Source organism: Mauremys mutica, chromosome 1 (assembly GCF_020497125.1).
Source record: "Mauremys mutica isolate MM-2020 ecotype Southern chromosome 1, ASM2049712v1, whole genome shotgun sequence".
NCBI lineage: Eukaryota > Metazoa > Chordata > Testudines > Geoemydidae > Mauremys > Mauremys mutica.
Window position 1 is genome coordinate 90,390,094 of NC_059072.1, and position 17,347 is coordinate 90,407,440.

At 49.2% G+C, this 17,347-nt stretch overlaps 1 protein-coding gene across 4 annotated transcripts in view; it reads left to right on the plus strand.

Moving 5' to 3' along the window:
- Positions 1-17,347, plus strand: part of LOC123345943 (intraflagellar transport protein 56) — a 102,639-nt gene that overhangs the window by 62,940 nt on the left and 22,352 nt on the right. For 3 of the 4 annotated variants that reach the window (XM_044983075.1, XM_044983065.1, XM_044983085.1), the window contains one exon: positions 8,227-8,315. In XM_044983075.1, coding sequence (XP_044839010.1) covers positions 8,227-8,315 — 89 coding nt within the window. Of the gene's footprint in view, positions 1-1,253; positions 1,575-8,226; positions 8,316-17,347 lie in introns of those variants that run through there. The other variant, XM_044983093.1, reaches the window with a different exon arrangement.

Consider the following 17,347-nt stretch of genomic DNA (forward strand, 5'->3'; position numbering starts at 1 on the left):
TACAGTAAAAGCTATTTTATCCGGCACTTCACCAACCGGAAAGCTCTCTAAACTGGCATTTCTGATCTTCATTAAAATTCCTGTTTATAGTCCAGTTGCCATGGGGCTGGCAGGGGGTTGGGGTGCCAGAGGGAATGTGGAGCGTGGGTTCTGGGAGGGAGTTTCAGTGCGGGAGAGGGCTCGGGGCAGCAAGTTGGGACATGGAAGAAAGTGCAGGGTGCCAGATCCGGAGCGCGCTCACCTTGGGCGGCTCCCCGCAAGTGATGACCTGTCCCAGCTGCTCCTAGGCAGAGGCATGGCAGGCAGCTCTACGCGCTGCCTCCACCCGCAGGTGCCACCCCCGCAGCTCCCAATGGCCATGGTTCCCAGCCAATGGGAGCTGGGGAGCTAGCACTCGGAGGAGGGTAGAGCCGCCTTCCGTGCCTCTGCCTAGGAGCAGCTGGGACAGGTCACCGCTTGTGGGGAGTCGCCCAAGGTGAGCATCCCCCAGATCTGGCACCCCGCACCCCAGCCACACAGCCCCTCCAGTACCCAAACTCCTCCCTCTTAGTTAACCAGCATTTTTTACTTAGCGGCAACCCCCATTCCCCCAACGTGCCAGATAAAACAGCTTTTACTGTATTATCTACAAGTAGCATATTTTTGTCTAAATTAGATTGTCTCTGCCTTAAGGAGCTTACAATGTTTTATATGTTCAGGGCAGCACATGCTAATAGCATTTAATAAAGAGGAACAATAAGAACTCTCAGTGCAGTGTTCCAAAATGTACTGTACTTATATATATTATAACACACCAGCCATTCTGCTGCCTGCTTAAGGTCATTCTGCTGCCCTTAGACTTTGCATTTGCTTCCCTAGATTTAGGATGGGGATTATAGTTTTGCTGCCTTTGTATGAGAGCCTTTGCTAACATAGTTGGCCTAAAAGTCAAAATCTAGCACTTCCTTCTATTGCCAGTCCTTGGTGGTCTCTCAGGATTAAAGAGCTAGTACCACTAGATTGTGCCCTGCATCAGCATATCTGACTGTTACAAACCATCATTCCTTTCTAGTTTTGTATGTTTCGTAAAGTGAAGAAAATCCTGCTTTAGTGTTTTGGGGGGTGGTTTGGAAGGGGGCCAGAGAAGTGATTGATAGCACCTTCACAAGCCTGTTAACTTACTGGGAATTTTCAAAGATCAATGGACAAACAGAAAAAGCAGAGCACTTTCTTTGTTGTGATTCTGGTCTTTCTACATCTCTCACTCTCTACAGAGATCCCAGGACCAGACATGGAGATGGAAAATGTTTAAAAAAACTGTTGAGAACAGGGTAGTTTATGAGAACTATGTCACACATTCAGCAAAGTCTTACAGAGGTCAGCGGTTAGATCTCTGTTGTTTCTGGTTAGATTACTGACTTAGAAAATTAAAAAACACACAATGAGCAGAGTTAGGGTATGAGTCCTTCCATTCAGGAGCTGTGTAAGTTTAGACTTTTAATTATTGTGTGGTTTCAGAAAAACTCAAGAAGCATCCATTATGTAGCAACCATTATCTACCTTTCTTCCACAATAAAACCTGCCCAAAATCAACAGCTTACACTGCATTTCAGCTAAGAAAAAAAGATGGCTAAAACTATTGATCACCAACGGCTCATAAACTGGAATTGACATTGCAAATGAGGGCATTAGAGCAGGGGTGGCCAACCTGTGGCTCTGGAGCCACATGCGGCTCTTCAGAATTAATGTGCAGCTCCTTGTATAGGCACCGATTCCAGGGATGGAACTACAGGTGCCAAGTTTCCAATGTTCCGGGAGTGCTCACTGCTTAACCCCTGGCTCTGCGACAGGCCCTGGCCCCAGGGACTCCACCCCTTCCCGCCCACTTCCCTGAGCCTGCAATGCCTTTGCTTCTCCCCCCACCGTCCCTCCGGAGCCTCCTGCACACCACGAAACAGCTGATGGGGAGGGAGGGGGAGGCGCTAATGGGTGGGGCTGCCAGTGGATGGGAGGCACTGGGAGCAGGGTGAGGGAGCTGGTATGTGTGTTTGGGGGGAGAGGGGGCTGCTGACGTATTACTGTGGCTCTTTGGCAATGTACATTGTTAAATTCTGGCTCCTTCTCAGGCTCAGGTTTACCACCCCTGCACTAGAGGTTGCTTTTTTGTTTGTTTTTTTTACTGTCACTGTAAAGGTGCGGGAGTCACCCCTGCAGCGCCTCTTGCTGGTAGTCTCAGGGAATTAGCTCTTTTCCAGCCTTGGAGTGCCCTCTGCAGGGCTGGTGTCCCACTTGTAGCTGGCCCCGTGTCCCTCCCAGACCCCAGTGCCTCTTTATCCTGGGGCTTCCCCCTGGCAATACCCTACCAATCTCTGTGGGTCTCCCCTCTCTGGGAAACCCCCAACCCTCTAATCCCCATCTTGCTTCAGTCTGGGCTACTGCCAGTCATCACCAAGCCCCCACTCCCTGGGGCAGACTGCAGTGTAAAAGCCACTCATCATAGGCAAGGGGGTTTGGACCTGCTGCCTTCCTCTGCCTCCCAGTACCTCTATGGGCCTTGGACCAGGCCCTGCAGCCTGGGGAGTTGCCAGCCTGGAGCATCTCAGGCCTTTCCCCAGCTCTGCTTCACTCCCGGTACCCTTTCTGCAGGCAGCCAGGCTCTGCTCTCTCCCAGCCTGGACAGAGACTTCTGGGCCTCTGGCTCACAGCCTTTTTATACAGACCAGCTGTGGCCTGATTTGGGGCATGGCCCAGCTTAGCCAATCAGCTTCCCCAATCAGCCCAGTTTAGCAGCTTTCAGCCACAACCTTCTCCCAGGGCTGATTTTAACCCTTTTGCCGCTGGAGTGGGGGAGCCGCCCCACTACAGTCCCCTATACCAGTGGTTCCCAAACTTGTTCCGCCGCTTGTGCAGGGAAAGCCTCTGGTGGGCCGGGCCGGTTTGTTTACCTGCTGCGTCCGCAGGTTCGGCCAATTGCGGCTCCCAGGCGGCGCGGTTCACTGCTCCAGGCCAATGGGAGCTGCTGGAAGTGACGGCCAGTATGTCCCTCGGCCTGTGCCACTTCCAGCAGCTCCCATTGGCCTGGAGCGGCGAACCATGGCCACTGGGAGCCGCGATCGGCCAAACCTGCAGACGTGGCAGGTAAACAAACTGGCCCGGCCCGCCAGGGGCTTTCCCTGCACAAGCAGCGGAACAAGTTTGAGAACCACTGCCCTATACTCCTGGCAGTTAATGCCAGTGCTCTGAGTGATCTTTCCCAATAGCTCACCTTTCTTTAGCCTCATGGTGGAAAAAGAAATAAGGATCAGATTCCTTGGAGAGAGTAAAAGAAGAACTGAAGGGGGGAGACGCAGTAAATTGTCACATTTTTAACACTTTCACCTAATAAATGGTATATCATTTCTGTAGCTGAGCATATCTCTTAGTAAGTATCCAGTTCTCATTAGACAAACTTAATTCTCAACATGAGTGGACTCTGTAGCCCACGCAAGTGGCTGCTGCTGGCACACCTATTGCTGGTAGCTCTACCTCCTAGAACACAAGGATTGCACACTACGCCAAAATAATGGAGACTAAGCACCCCCTCTTCATCTTCAATCGTTTAAAGACCAAATCTTGCATTTGGTAAAGGGAAAACATCAAATCACTGGCAGTGAAAACTCTTTTGTGGTCTTCATATTACCTTCCTTTTGAGTCACTTTAAGTTACACAAAGTATGGAGCTTCTCAAAATGAGGTTTTTTCCTCTTTCTGCGTGAATCACATGGGATGGATTAGGTCTATAAAATCCCAGCTTTCCTATTTTACTTCCATTTCATTAGTCAAAATGGAACAGAGCTAAGGCAAAGTCACCCATTCACTTCTTGCCATAACAAGTAGTATCCATGGTAAACCAGGTTTGGTGATAGTGGCACCAATCCATGACTATTTTGTGTTCTTTTTATTATCTTTTTAATACCATATTTTATAAAGGCATCATCTCAAAGCATTCTATGAATGATTATTATTCAGGAAATATTTCATCCAACACTGGTACTGTACCAGCACAATACTGGTCAGATATTTAACAAAGCACAGTAATGCTACTTATACCTAAGAACAGGGAGTGAAGAATAATATTCTGTTAAAGTGAAATCATAGATAATTGCATTTTGCCTACATAGAATTATCCTCTAACAGGGAATTTGGGCAGAACACTGAAGCAACAGACTTTCAAAGTGTGCCATTGAATTTTTGTATGACCACAGTTAGTCAGGGACCCAGCTTGTCTTTTCCCAAGATAGCGGTTATGTAGCAGCACAATATCCTCAAAACAATATTCTCAAAACAGTGCTGGGGCTTTAGTTTATTACTGACTCCAAGAAAAGAGTATGCTATACTGAATTATAGACACTGCTTCCTGTAGGTTTTCCTCTTGGTGTTTCCCCAAGTACTGATAAGGACCAATTACTTTTCTTAGATGTGATCGGATCATAACCTGAAGCCTTCTTACTTGTTAAGGAATTTGTGCCTCTTAATAATGGTGAAAATCTCAGTTCCATTTTGGACTCTTTTTACTACTTCAACTGCCACCAAAGAACAATGAGGATAATAAACAGGAATGACAAAACTTTCTTGGCAGCTGGCCAGGACTGTGGAACGTGCTGCAGGAGATCAGAATGACTGCAAACCTTGCCACCATCAGTGTGGAATGCAAAACTGACTACTTCCGCTTAGCTTTTCACAATAATAAAAACTGTGTGAGGGAGAGAAACAGATTCTTCTTTAGAATTTGTAAGGCACTCAGATCCTATAGTAATGGGTGAAGTATAATTGTCTGAAATAATATGAGTTAGTGAGGTCTGTAATCTTTATGGGGAAAGTGAACTAAGTCTAGTGGAGTATTCAGCCCATCACATAATGATGGATGGGGACATGATGGTATCTCTGGCACATACATATGGAAATAACATTCAGGATGTTATGGTCTCTGGCCATTAATGGGAAAATAGTTCCAGTCTCCAGCCATTGTGTGTTGTATGTTCGGAGTTCATAAACCAGTATATAGAATTTTCTAAGGGATAGTTTGCAGGAAGGGGAAAAGGGGTGTCTGTGGCTATATTCTGAAAGTTCAGTGGGAGGCTGTATTTTACAAATATGGAAATATGGGTGTTACGAAGAGGAAAAACTAGAATTCTAAGATTAATGCCCCAGTTGACTGTGTCTTGGAAATGTGTAGTGTTAGCCTGAGTTGTATGAGATGTATGGATATTACTTTAATTAAATGCATTTTTTTAAAAATAACTATGCAGAGAGGAATGTGCTGGGATAAGGTGATCTCCAGCTAGAAAGTGGAAGATGAGTGGGAATGTAGGGGGGGAGAATAAATCTCAAGAATTTCTTGACCTTTGAACATTCTGTTTTTATAAATTAATGTTCCATTAACTTGATTAATTTATAAAGAAAATATATTCTTAATTTTTACTCTCCTTAAATATTTCTTTATATTTTGTTTGGATCTTGTATAATATAAATTGCTATGGATTTATGAACTTAAATATCTTGGTAGGTGTGTGGGGCGGTCTCTTTTGGGGTTTCTTTATGCCTTCCATTGCCTTGAGGGGTGTGGAAGAACACTGAGGTTTATTTAACTTATTGCCCTGACACATGGAGATGCATTTAGTGATGGACATATATTTAAGCAAAGGGAAAATTAAACACACAAGCCAATTTCTGTTCCCAAGTAGGTACTAGAATATAATACATAGTGAAGTGACTGGGGAAGCCAGAGTGTAGAGCAGTGGTCCCCAAACTGTAGGGTGTGCCCTCCCCCAGGGGGACGCAGAGGAACATGCAGGGGGAGGGGCTGGCCAGCCCCCACAAGTGGTGGGGAGGGAGCACCACCCAGCTCTGACCTCAGCCCCACAACTCCACTCCACCCCCAGATTAGCTCTGCCTCCAGTGGGAGCTGCACTCCGCCCCCTGCTCTGTCCCCAGCCTAGCTCCAGCCCCAACCACAGCTCCACTCCACCTGCCAGCCCAGCTCCAGCTCCGGCCCCTCCTCTGCTCCCAGCCCAGCTGCAACTCCACTTCCTGCCCAGTTCTGCCCTCTTTCCCTCTCTGCCACCAGGCTAGCTCCACTTCTAGCCCTAGCACCTCCCCCATCCCCAGTTCTGTGCCAAGCTCCACCTTCAGCCCAAGTTCCTCTGCTGCGGAAGCCATGGCTGTGCAATAATTGGGGGGTGGGGGAGGGGATAGCGCAGACAGATTCCATTACTGGTAAGAGGAGGTGTTACAGGAAAAGTTTGGGCACCACTGGTGTAGAAAAACCACACTAGAGCAATCCTACAAGGAAGGACAATAAGATTGGAGTCTGGCAGTGGATAGAGAAGTGGAGCAAAAACATACCCATTTTCAGTTGATTTCTTACATTCCCCATTAGTGGACTCTGTTTAAATACTCAAGTTGTTGTTTCGTTGGGTTTGGTTTTACATTCAACCAAAGTGTGTGAGTGTTTTATACAAAGACATCACACTTAGAGGTGATATTAAGGTGTTAAATTGCAGAGCCGTGTGATAACACTTTTGATTGCCTCCTAATCCTCTGTCCACTAGAATAAATCCCCCTGGGATATGGATTAATTTTTCAGGGCCCCTGAACAACTTCAAAGTGCTGCTTCATTAAAAAAGCAAAAACAAAACTTTTTCCTCTCAAATGGGGCATTTTCCATTCCATAACTCCTGCCCAAGGCCCAGATAAAACCTTCAGCTAGGGATGGATTTCTGTGTTTGAAAACTGTCATAATATTGGGGTTAACTATACATCTGCCACCTTCATGACTTCCTCAAGGCATACCCTTAGGTCTCAAGCCTCTAGCTGTACCCTTTTTCGGGGCAGGAACCAGTGTTTCTCTCTCTCCAGATCCGAATTTTAGAGCTGCAGTCCCCTTACAATTCACTGTGATGATTATCCCAGCCCATCTGACTTTATTTCAGCACCTGCAGTTCTGCTGTTTCTCAGGGACAATAACAGTTAATCAGTGACCAGTCAGCTTTCACAAAGCATAGTACAATTATTTATGACAAAAGCATTACAGAGAAAACATATCATAAAACAATAAACAGCCTACATACATGCTAAACTTACCAGCTATCCACATGAAATCCTGATAGGTCCATATACAAAGGTGTCAGTTCTTTGTTGCAGAATGGGTCTGTCCTGAATAAATTCAAGCTGACTCTGTACAGTTTGGAGCCTTTGTCTTTCAGACCTCCTGAATCAGGTAAATTAAGCAGCAAAGAATCCTGTGGCACCTTATAGACTAACAGACGTTTTGCAGCATGAGCTTTCGTGGGTGAATGCCCACTTCGTCGGATGCTAAATTAAGTCAATGCTACTTCTCCTGGGGGATGTAGCTTCACCTGTCTGGATATCTGCATAACCAGCATTGGGAACTTGCATTAATTATTAACATCCCTCCTCTAAGTGATTCCAGATTACATAGGAACCCCTCCCAGCGAACCAGGAACACAGAGATACACATAATGCTTATTGATACAATAGTCAATGAATATCTCCTGGGTCCATAACCTTTGGCTCATCTCAATACATGAGATTTTGAGGTTTTCACATTTCCAGGGTCTCACATCTGTCACAACTTCCAATCCTGTTATCTCTTGACCCTGCAGGACAAGAAATGGAAGCTATATACTCATATACTCAGTAGTGTTGCCTGGTGGATAGAGTACTGAACTGGAACTCGAGAGATGTGGGTTCTATTTGAGGCTCTGCCACTGGCTGTCTGAGTGACCTTGAGCAAATCACCTCACCTCTAATTATTCCCCATCTGTAAAATGGGAATAATGATACTGATCTTCCTTTGTAAAGTGCTTTGAGATCTACTGATGAAAAGTGCCGTATAAGAGTACCGTGTTGTTCGTATACCATTGTGAAGGGAGATTAACAGTTTTCCAGTGGGACATGGCAAGGCCTGGTATGGAGTCCAATATAAAGGACTTAATATATGTGAACTTTTTAGATTTAGAAAAGTTATTTTGGGAAACAATCTTGCATTATCTCGGAGCAGGATAGGGAAGGATGACCAGATGAACTAATAGCTATTCTCCATCTGTAGTGTAGTCCCTTGTCTCAAAGAGGCAGGTTATACTATTTTCTAGGACTTTGTTGGCAATTTGGGAGGCAGATATCCGAGTTAATTTTCCACCCCCCACCCCCCAATTTTAAATATCTGCCTTTTCCTCTCATGCCTTAGATACAATCCCAGGGAGACAGTGCATGGCCTCCTGCTTCTTTCTGCTCAGACAATTTGATGATGTCCTGATTTACCTCAACTCAGTCAAGGTCAGTAGAGCACCTTAACTACTGCTGTGTTTACCAGCTTTTTCTGCTAAGAGCTTTTTCTCAAAGGCCTGTGTGTGCATAATTCTCATTGAGAGAAGAAATCTTACTTATCTGGGGTGGGAAATTTCCATTGGGTGTCTGATCATTTTTTCTATCTTTTCTATCTTTTTTTTTTGTTGGAGAAATGAAAACAATGGCACATTCTTGTATAAAATATTGATATACATAACATCAAGAGGTTTATCTTCAGCTGCAAACCAACGTTCTCTATTTGCGGAGTGATAGGAGCTGCCTGCCTTCCAAACTCAACCAACAGAGGGAACTAATGAAAAGCCTGACCTTGTAGCCTTTGATTAATTTAGCATGCAAATTGCACAAGTCACTAATAGGTTATTTTGCTCAAGCAGCTACACAAATTTTTTAAAGGAGATGAGATTGGTGAATCACACACAGACACGAGGACTTTATTTAGTACTTAAATACATACTAGTATAATAGCAATAATAGAAAAGCAAAATAAATATAGCAGAACAATTCCCTGCATTATGCATTCTCACACCCATATGGAGACAATCAGAAGTATCAGAGGATGGAAGGAAAAGTAAGTGGAGAATATCAGAAGTGAGGTGTGACAATCTAAACTTCCGCATCCTGTCATGCTGATGTGCCCACTGGGGTTGGTCTGACAACCTTTTTATACCCTTTTTCCTTACATCCCCCATGCATCCGGTAACCATATTTAGATTGCCTATCACAGTGGTCCCCAACCTTTCTGTGGCCAGTAGCACATTCATGTTTTCAGAAGAGTGTGGCGGGCACCAACAGTTTTTCAAGGCTTATTTTGTATTTGTACATTAAATAATATGAAAAACATCATATTTAATATTACGTAATATATGAATCCAGAGAGAAGAGAGAGGCCGGAGAGAAGCCTCGAGCACAGAGAACACCGGCGCCTGCAGCCCCAGAGATCTCTGTCCCCGGCAGGCGCGGGGCCGTGGCTTCTCTCTGGCTTAAGCCATGGCCCCGCACCCGCCAGGGACCGAGAACAGCAGCGCCCACAGCCTGCAGCCCTGGAGTTCTCTGTCCCCGGCAGGCGCGGGGCCGTGGCTTCTCTCTGGCTTAAGCCATGGCCCCGCACCTGCCAGGGACCGAGAACAGCAGCGCCCACAGCCTGCAGCCCTGGAGTTCTCTGTCCCCAGCAGGCACGGGGCCGCGGCTTCTCTCTCCTGCTGGGCACTAGGCGGGCGCACATAAATGCCCCGGTGGGCGCTATGGTGCCCGCGGGCACCACGTTGGGGACCACTGACCTATCATCTCCTGTCCAGGTGTGGTTTTCGGGGAAACCATAATTGGGGTTCTGATTGCTGACATAAGCTATTTGTGTCAATACATTTCCCAATGTTTCCAGCACATTAATGTGGTTAACTTGATGGTTACATATACCAAAAATCCCCTAAAAATCTGTTATTTCAAGCTTAAACTCCTCTTTTGTGGTTTATTTGTTTATCACAAGATGCATATTACTAAATCTTATAGCCTAAAGTGCTTGACCTAAGGTTAACTCTCTAGCTCGCCTACTTTTGCAGAGCCTATAACACGTATTTTTACATTTGTTTTCCCTACTTGCATTACAACTTTAATTATTTTTTATCATCAACATCTTTACACATTTTAACTTTCCCTAATGTATAGGCTATAATTTGATTTTAAAACGTAAACCTTCCAAGAGCAAATCAGGGATCAAGGGTGAATAATCTATCCTATCCAGCACAGTGCAGTATTGCGCGCGCACACATATGTACACTTGTCTGTCATTTGCATGCCTGAAGGAGCAGCTTCCTGAGCTCAGTTGGTGAAGAGATTCTGATTTGCACATGAGCAGTTCTTTCCTGGGCCACCCACTAGAGGATACTAGTGTACACAGGCACGCGCACACCCCCTCCCCTGTTCCTTTGATCATTCACTTGGAATATGTACAAACAGTTCCTGTAGCTGATTTGATATTATTTATATTATCTCAGTATAATATAGCAGAGTTTGAAGTAACTTTGGAAATGGGAAGTAGATGAGAAGAAAAGCAGATTAGAAATGAAACATGCAGATGAGATAACTAAAATAAAGACACCAGATCATGAAGCTGAAAAACAATGATTGTTGGATTAAAGGGCAGCTAAGGAGTGCCAGAGAAATAGGTGCTGTACAAAGCCAGTTCCAGAAGTCTAGGATAACTCAGCCTATGAGTGCTTGAACATTCCCTGCTGACTAAGGCCTGGTGCCAGTTGGCACCAGGCCCCTCCATACATTCCAAATCGAGGGTGATTAGGTTAACCCCTTGTATACCATGCATTGCCAGTGCTTTCAAGCATAAAGAGCTCACAAAAGAATCTAATATGTCCATACCTAGAGATGAAAGATGTGTTCCTAGGCAAGGCTAAACATTAACAAGGGTGGGTAAGGGAATAGTACTTCTTTGAGTGCTTGCTCATATCGATTCCAATTAGGTGTGCGCGCGCCGCGTGCACGTTCTTCGGAAGATTTTTACCCTAGCAACACTCGGTGGCTCGGCTGGGCGCCCCCTAGAGTGGCGCCGCTATAGCGCCGGATATATACCCCTGTCGACCCATCCGCCCCTCAGTTCCTTCTTACCGCCCGTGTCGGTCGTTGGAACAGTGGAGCGCGGCTTAACTGACCTCCACCTCCCTAGCTATTCGCTCGTTTTTTCATAGTTATTGTGTATATAGTTCAATATTTTATATTTCTAGTTAAGTTTTATTAGTTTTAGTAGTAGTTAGTGTAGATAGTTGAGAGGGATCGGGGCTTAGCCCCTTCCCCTCACCCGATACCGGGGCCCATGCCCGGTTCACCGGGTTTTAAACCATGCTCGACCTGTCATAGGCCGATGCCCACAAGAGATTCGCACAACTCCTGTCTCAGGTGCTTGGGCGAATCCCACCTCGCGGACAAGTGCCGCATTTGCAAGGCGTTCAAACCCCGGACGAAAAAGGAGCGGGACATTCGCCTCAAGCAGCTCCTGATGGAGGCAGCTCTCACTCCTCCATCTTCGGCACCAGTCACGGCACCGGGGCCGAGTGCCTCCTCCGCACCGGAGCGCACTGGCACCGTGAAGGCTCCTCGACATCAGCCGTCACCGGCCCAAACTCCTGCCCAGCACCGTTCACTCTCCCCACGTGGCAAGAAGCGCAAGGCTCCTGCGGCCCCCGCACCTGCGACGCAGTCGGAGCGCGCGTCGAAGTCGGACCGCCCGGCACCGTCAACTGCCGCGGCACCAACACCTGCTGCACCGTTGATTCCGGTCTCGCAAGAGCCATTGAGTCCGGTGCCCATCAGCTCCCCGGCACGCACCGTGGTTGAGCTTATCGTGCCCTCCACGCCGGAGACATTCTCTATGGCAAGGGAGTTGATTGCCTTAATGGACCCCGGGCCGCCTCAGCCCCCGGCACCGCTGGTGCGGGCTGCTCAATCATTAGGGAAGCCTGCCCTGCTGAGACCTCCCTCGCCGGGCGCCACCGAACGTCGTCGCTCAAGATCCAGATCCCGCAGACGTTCGCGGTCCTGTCATCGATCCCGGTCCCGGCACCGCTCGCAGTCCCGGTACTGCTATCCATCTAGGCACCGGTCGTACTCGCGGCACCGGTCAAGATCCCTTTCGCCGACCCGGTACTCTCAGCACCGATCCAGGTCCCGGCACCGGTCCCGGCACCGCACCTCTCGCAGCCGGTCGAGGCGTAGAGATTCGAGACTTCGGTCGACCTCCCAGCACCGTGCTGGTAGCAGGTCCCGATCTCCTTCCCGGTACCAGTACGACGCCCGGTACCGTTCCCCGGTGCCGCATGGGGTACACGGATCATCAGGATACAGAGGCCCTCCCCAAACGGGCTCAGCTCCTCCATGGCCATCTCGGCATGCATCGGTCTCCTCCCATGCGGACAGTGCCTCCTATGGGGATTCTGATAATCACACTACACCCAAAGAGCCCACGGCCTGGACCATGGACCACAACAGTGGCCCTTTTGGACGCCTTGGGCATATCACCAGGCCCAAGGTGAACCTGCTGTAACATCGTGTTCTGTTGCTTCAGAACACCGCGTGTCAGAAGCAACGGTCAGCAGGCCTCCACCAGCTGGTACGGAGGAAGCTACAGCCCCCGCACCAGACATCCAGGCTTCCCCAGCTCCCGATGTCCCCCAGGACCAGGAGCCTCTTCAGGACCCACTCGTCCCGGGACTTTCTTCTTCCTCTTCCCCGGACGAGGCAGTAGCGGGGACATCATCGTCGGGACCACCTCCCATTGACCTCAGGTCACATCAGGACCTCCTCCAGCGGGTCGCACAGAATATCAACTTGCCCGTAGAGGAGGTCCCAGAGGTGGAGGACCCGGTAATAGATATATTATCGGCGGAGACACCCATCTGAGTGGCCCTACCCTTCATCCGTTCGATCCAGGCTAGAGCAGATACTATCTGGCAATCTCCGGCATCCATCCCACCCACAGCTAGAGGGGTCGAACGCAAGTACATGGTACCCTTCAAGGGGTACGAGTACTTGTATGTACACCCCCCACCATCTTCGCTAGTGGTACAGTCCGTTAATGAACGGGAACGCCACGGCCAACAGGCCCATGCCCCTAAATCAAAGGAGGCCAGACGAATGGACCTATTGGGGCGAAAGATCTATTCTGCGGGAGGCCTCCAACTCAGGGTAGCGAACCAGCAGGCCCTGCTGAGCAGGTACAATTACAATACCTGGGAGTCAGTAGGGAAGTTTTCAGAACTACTTCCACAGGACTCCAGGCAAGAATTTTCAGCATTGTTGGAGGAAGGCAAGAAGGTAGCGCGGACCTCGCTCCAGGCCTCACTAGATGCCGCAGATTCGGCAGCTCAGACGGTTGCCTCTGGCATCGCCATGCGACGTATTTTGTGGCTTCAGGTGTCAGGCCTGCCACCTGAACTTCAATACACGATCCAAGACCTACCATTTGATGGCCAGGGCCTCTTTTCACAAAAGACAGACCCCAGGCTTCAGAGTCTGAAAGACAATCGTGTGATCATGCGTTCACTCGGAATGCATACGCCTCAGACTCAACGACGGTCCTTCCGCCCACAAGCTCAGCGCCCTTACCCTCCACCTAGGCCAAGGCAGGACTTTGCCAGACGTCGAGGTCGTCCTAACCGCAGACGCCAGTCTGGACCTCAAGGGGGTAACAATACGGGTTCCACCAAGCCATCTTCGGGACCCAAATCAAACTTTTGAGAGTGCGCCCGAGAGCAGAGTACCAATGGCCTCCCCGGATCCCTTTCAGTTCTACAACCGCCTTTCCTCCTTCCTCCCTGCGTGGTCCCAACTAACCTCGGATCGTTGGGTCCTTCGCACGGTGGAGTCTGGATACCACCTGCAGTTTATTTCAGCCCCTCCCTCCCACCCCCCCCTCCTCGTCCCTCTTCAGGGACCTCTCTCACGAGCAACTCCTCTTACAAGAGGTACTCAGGCTCCGGACAATCGGAGCTATAGAGGAGGTACCGGAGCAATCAAGGGGCAAGGGGTTTTATTCCCGATATTTCCTAATCCCCAAGGCGAAAGGTGGCCTTCGGCCTATCCTGGACCTGCGAGGACTGAACAAGTTCATGAAAAAGTTCAAGTTCCGCATGGTATCCCTGGGGACTATCATCCCTTCTCAGGATCCCGGAGATTGGTATGCTGCTCTCGATATGAAGGACGCGTATTTCCACATTGCAGTTTACCCTCCACACAGACGATATTTACGGCTTCTGGTAAACCGCCAGCACTTTCAGTTCACAGTCCTCCCCTTTGGCCTCTCCACGGCCCCGCGGGTTTTCATGAAGTGCATGACTGTAGTCGCAGCCTCCCTCCGTCGTTGTTGAATACATGTTTTTCCATACCTCGACGACTGGCTTATTCGAGGGACCTCCGAAGCACAAGTCACCAGACACGTGCAAACCATCAAGGACCTATTCATGCGTCTAGGCCTGATGATCAATCTGGAGAAATCCACTCTAGTGCCTACGCAAAGAATAGAGTTAATCGGGGCCACGCTAAACTCCACTCTTGCAACAGCCAGTTTGCCTTTGCCTCGTTTTCAGGCAATCGTATCACTCATACAAATGCTTCAAAACTTCCCGACAACCTCGGCCCGCACTTGCCTCCGCCTCCTCGGCCATTTGGCAGCGTGCACATTCGTGACAAGGCACGCCAGACTGCGCAGGCATCCCCTTCAAACTTGGCTTGCCTCGACCTACCGCCCGGGCAGGGGCGCCATGGACATGATACTCACCATCCCACCGAACGTCCTAGCCTCCCTCGACTGGTGGCGGACGCAGTCCCGTGTGTGTACAGGCCTGCCGTTCCATCCACCACAGCCCTCCGCGTCCCTGACAATGGACGCGTCATCCTTCGGATGGGGTGCTCATCTGGGGCACCTTCGCACTCAAGGCCTCTGGTCATCTCGAGAGTTGGCGTTACACATAAATGTCCGAGAACTCAGAGCAGTCCGCCTGGCGTGTCAGGCATTCCAGAGCCAGCTGCAGGGTCGTTGTGTCTCAGTCTTCACAGACAACACAACAGCCTTGTATTATATAAACAAGCAGGGAGGGACACGATCTTCCCCCTCTTTGTTAGGAGGCGATTCGACTATGGGACTTTTGCATAGCCCACTCAATAGACCTGGTAGCATCCTTTCTCCCAGGAGTCCGGAACACTCTGGCAGACCAACTGAGCAGATCCTTCCTCTCTCACGAGTGGTCCTTCCTCTCTCACGAACGTCCGTCCGGACGTTCTCCATTCTGTCTTCCGGAAGTGGGGGTTTCCCCACATAGACCTCTTCGCCTCCCGAGAGAACAGGAAATGCCAGGTGTTCTGCTCCCTGCGGGGTCGCTCTCCGGGCTCCCTCTCAGATGCATTCCTAATTCCGTGGAACGGGCACCTATTTTATGCCTTCCCTCCGTTTCCACTCGTCCACAGAGTCCTTCTCAAGCTCCGCAGGGACAGAACCCACCTAATCCTGATTGCTCCAGTGTGGCCGTGGCAACATTGATACACCCTGTTGCTCGACCTCTCAGTGGCGGATCCGATCCCCTTGCCACTCTACCCGGAGCTCATATCCCAGGACTTCAGCAGGCTTCACCACCCGGACCTGCAGTCCCTCCATCTGACAGCATGGCTGCTCTCTGGTTGAGCCAATCGGAGTTGCGTTGTTCGGATGTGGTACAACAAGTGCTATTGGGAAGTAGGAAACCTTCCACGCGAGCGACATATCTCGCCAAGTGGAAGCGCTTCTCCTATTGGTGCACCCAGTGGGGATTCCTCCCAGGTCATGTGTCTGTCCCCACTATCTTGGACTACTTATGGTCCCTCAAGGAGCAAGACCTGGCTATCTCGTCTATAAGGGTGCATCATGCAGCCATTTCCGCTTTCCATCCGGGCGAGGCTAGCAGTACTGTTTTCTCTCACCATATAGTTTCCAGGTTCCTTAGAGGTTTGGAATGACTGTACCCTCAAGTCAGATGCCCAACCCCTACCTGGGACCTAAACCTGGCGTTGGCTAAGCTCATGGGTTCCCCCTTTGAGCCTTTAGCTACTTGCTCGTTGCTGTACCTCTCCTGGAAGACAGCCTTTCTCGTCGCTATCACATCAGCTAGACGAGTCTCGGAACTTCACGCTTTGACTGCGGATCCCCCTTATACTGTCTTTCATAGGGACAAGGTACAGCTCCAACCACACCCAGCTTTCCTCCCTAAAGTGGTTTCTGCCTTCCACGTCAATCAAGACGACTTCCTCCCAGTTTTTTTCCCGAAACCGCACTCATCACGTCGGGAACAACAACTGCATACTTTGGATGTCTGTAGGGCTCTCACCTTTTATATTGAGAGAACCAGACCCTTCCGGCGTTCACCTCAGCTCTTTGTAGCGGTCGCAGACCGAATGAAGGGCATGCCGGTCTCCTCCCAACGAATTTCTTCTTGGGTGACATCCTGTATCCGGGCATGCTATGACTTGGCACATGTTCCGGCTGGACATCTCACCACCCATTCTACTCGGGCTTAAGCCTCCTCTGCCACCTTCCTGGCCCATGTTCCCATCCAGGAAATTTGTCGTGAGGCTACTTGGTCTTCCATCCACACCTTTGCATCACATTACGCATTGGTCCAACAGTCTAGAGACAATGCCGCCTTTGGCTCAGCGGTCCTACATTCCGCAACATCTCGCTCCGACCCCACCGCCTAGGTAAGGCTTGGGAATCACCTAATTGGAATCTATATGAGCAAGCACTCAAAGAAGAAAAGATCCGATCCCCTTGCCACTCTACCCGGACCTCATATCCCAGGACTTCGGCAGGCTTCACCACCCGGACCTGCAGTCTCTCCATCTGACAGCGTGGCTGCTCTCTGGTTGAGCCAATCGGAGTTGCGTTGTTCGGATGCGGTACAACAAGTGCTATTGGGAAGTAGGAAACCTTCCACGTGAGCGATACCTTTGTAACTGTTGTTCTTCGAGATGTGTTGCTCATATCCATTCCAAACCCGCCCTCCTTCTCCACTGTCGGAGTAGTCGGCAAGAAGGAACTGAGGGGCGGATGGGTCGGCAGGGGTATATATCCGGCACTATAGCGGCGCCACTCCAGGAGGCGCCCAGCCGACCCACCGAGTGTTGCTAGGGTAAAAATCTTCCGACGAACGTGCATGCGGCGCACACACACCTAATTGGAATGGATATGAGCAACACATCTCGAAGAACAACAGTTACAAAGGTGAGTAACCGTCTTTTTGAAGCTCCCAAACAAAGCAGCCAATGATCTTTTTAGGTCCTCTCAGCCCTACAACTTTTATCCATGATTTTGTAGAGACCAGAGCAGTTTAACTGGATACATGTAACAGGGCACATTTTTTGCTCAAAGAGCCTTGTTTGTACATCTGCACTTACTATGCTATCTAACTATGTTTATCGGTGCATTTTGGGCAACTACCTTGTAGTGCCTCCACAGGTAATAGACTGGG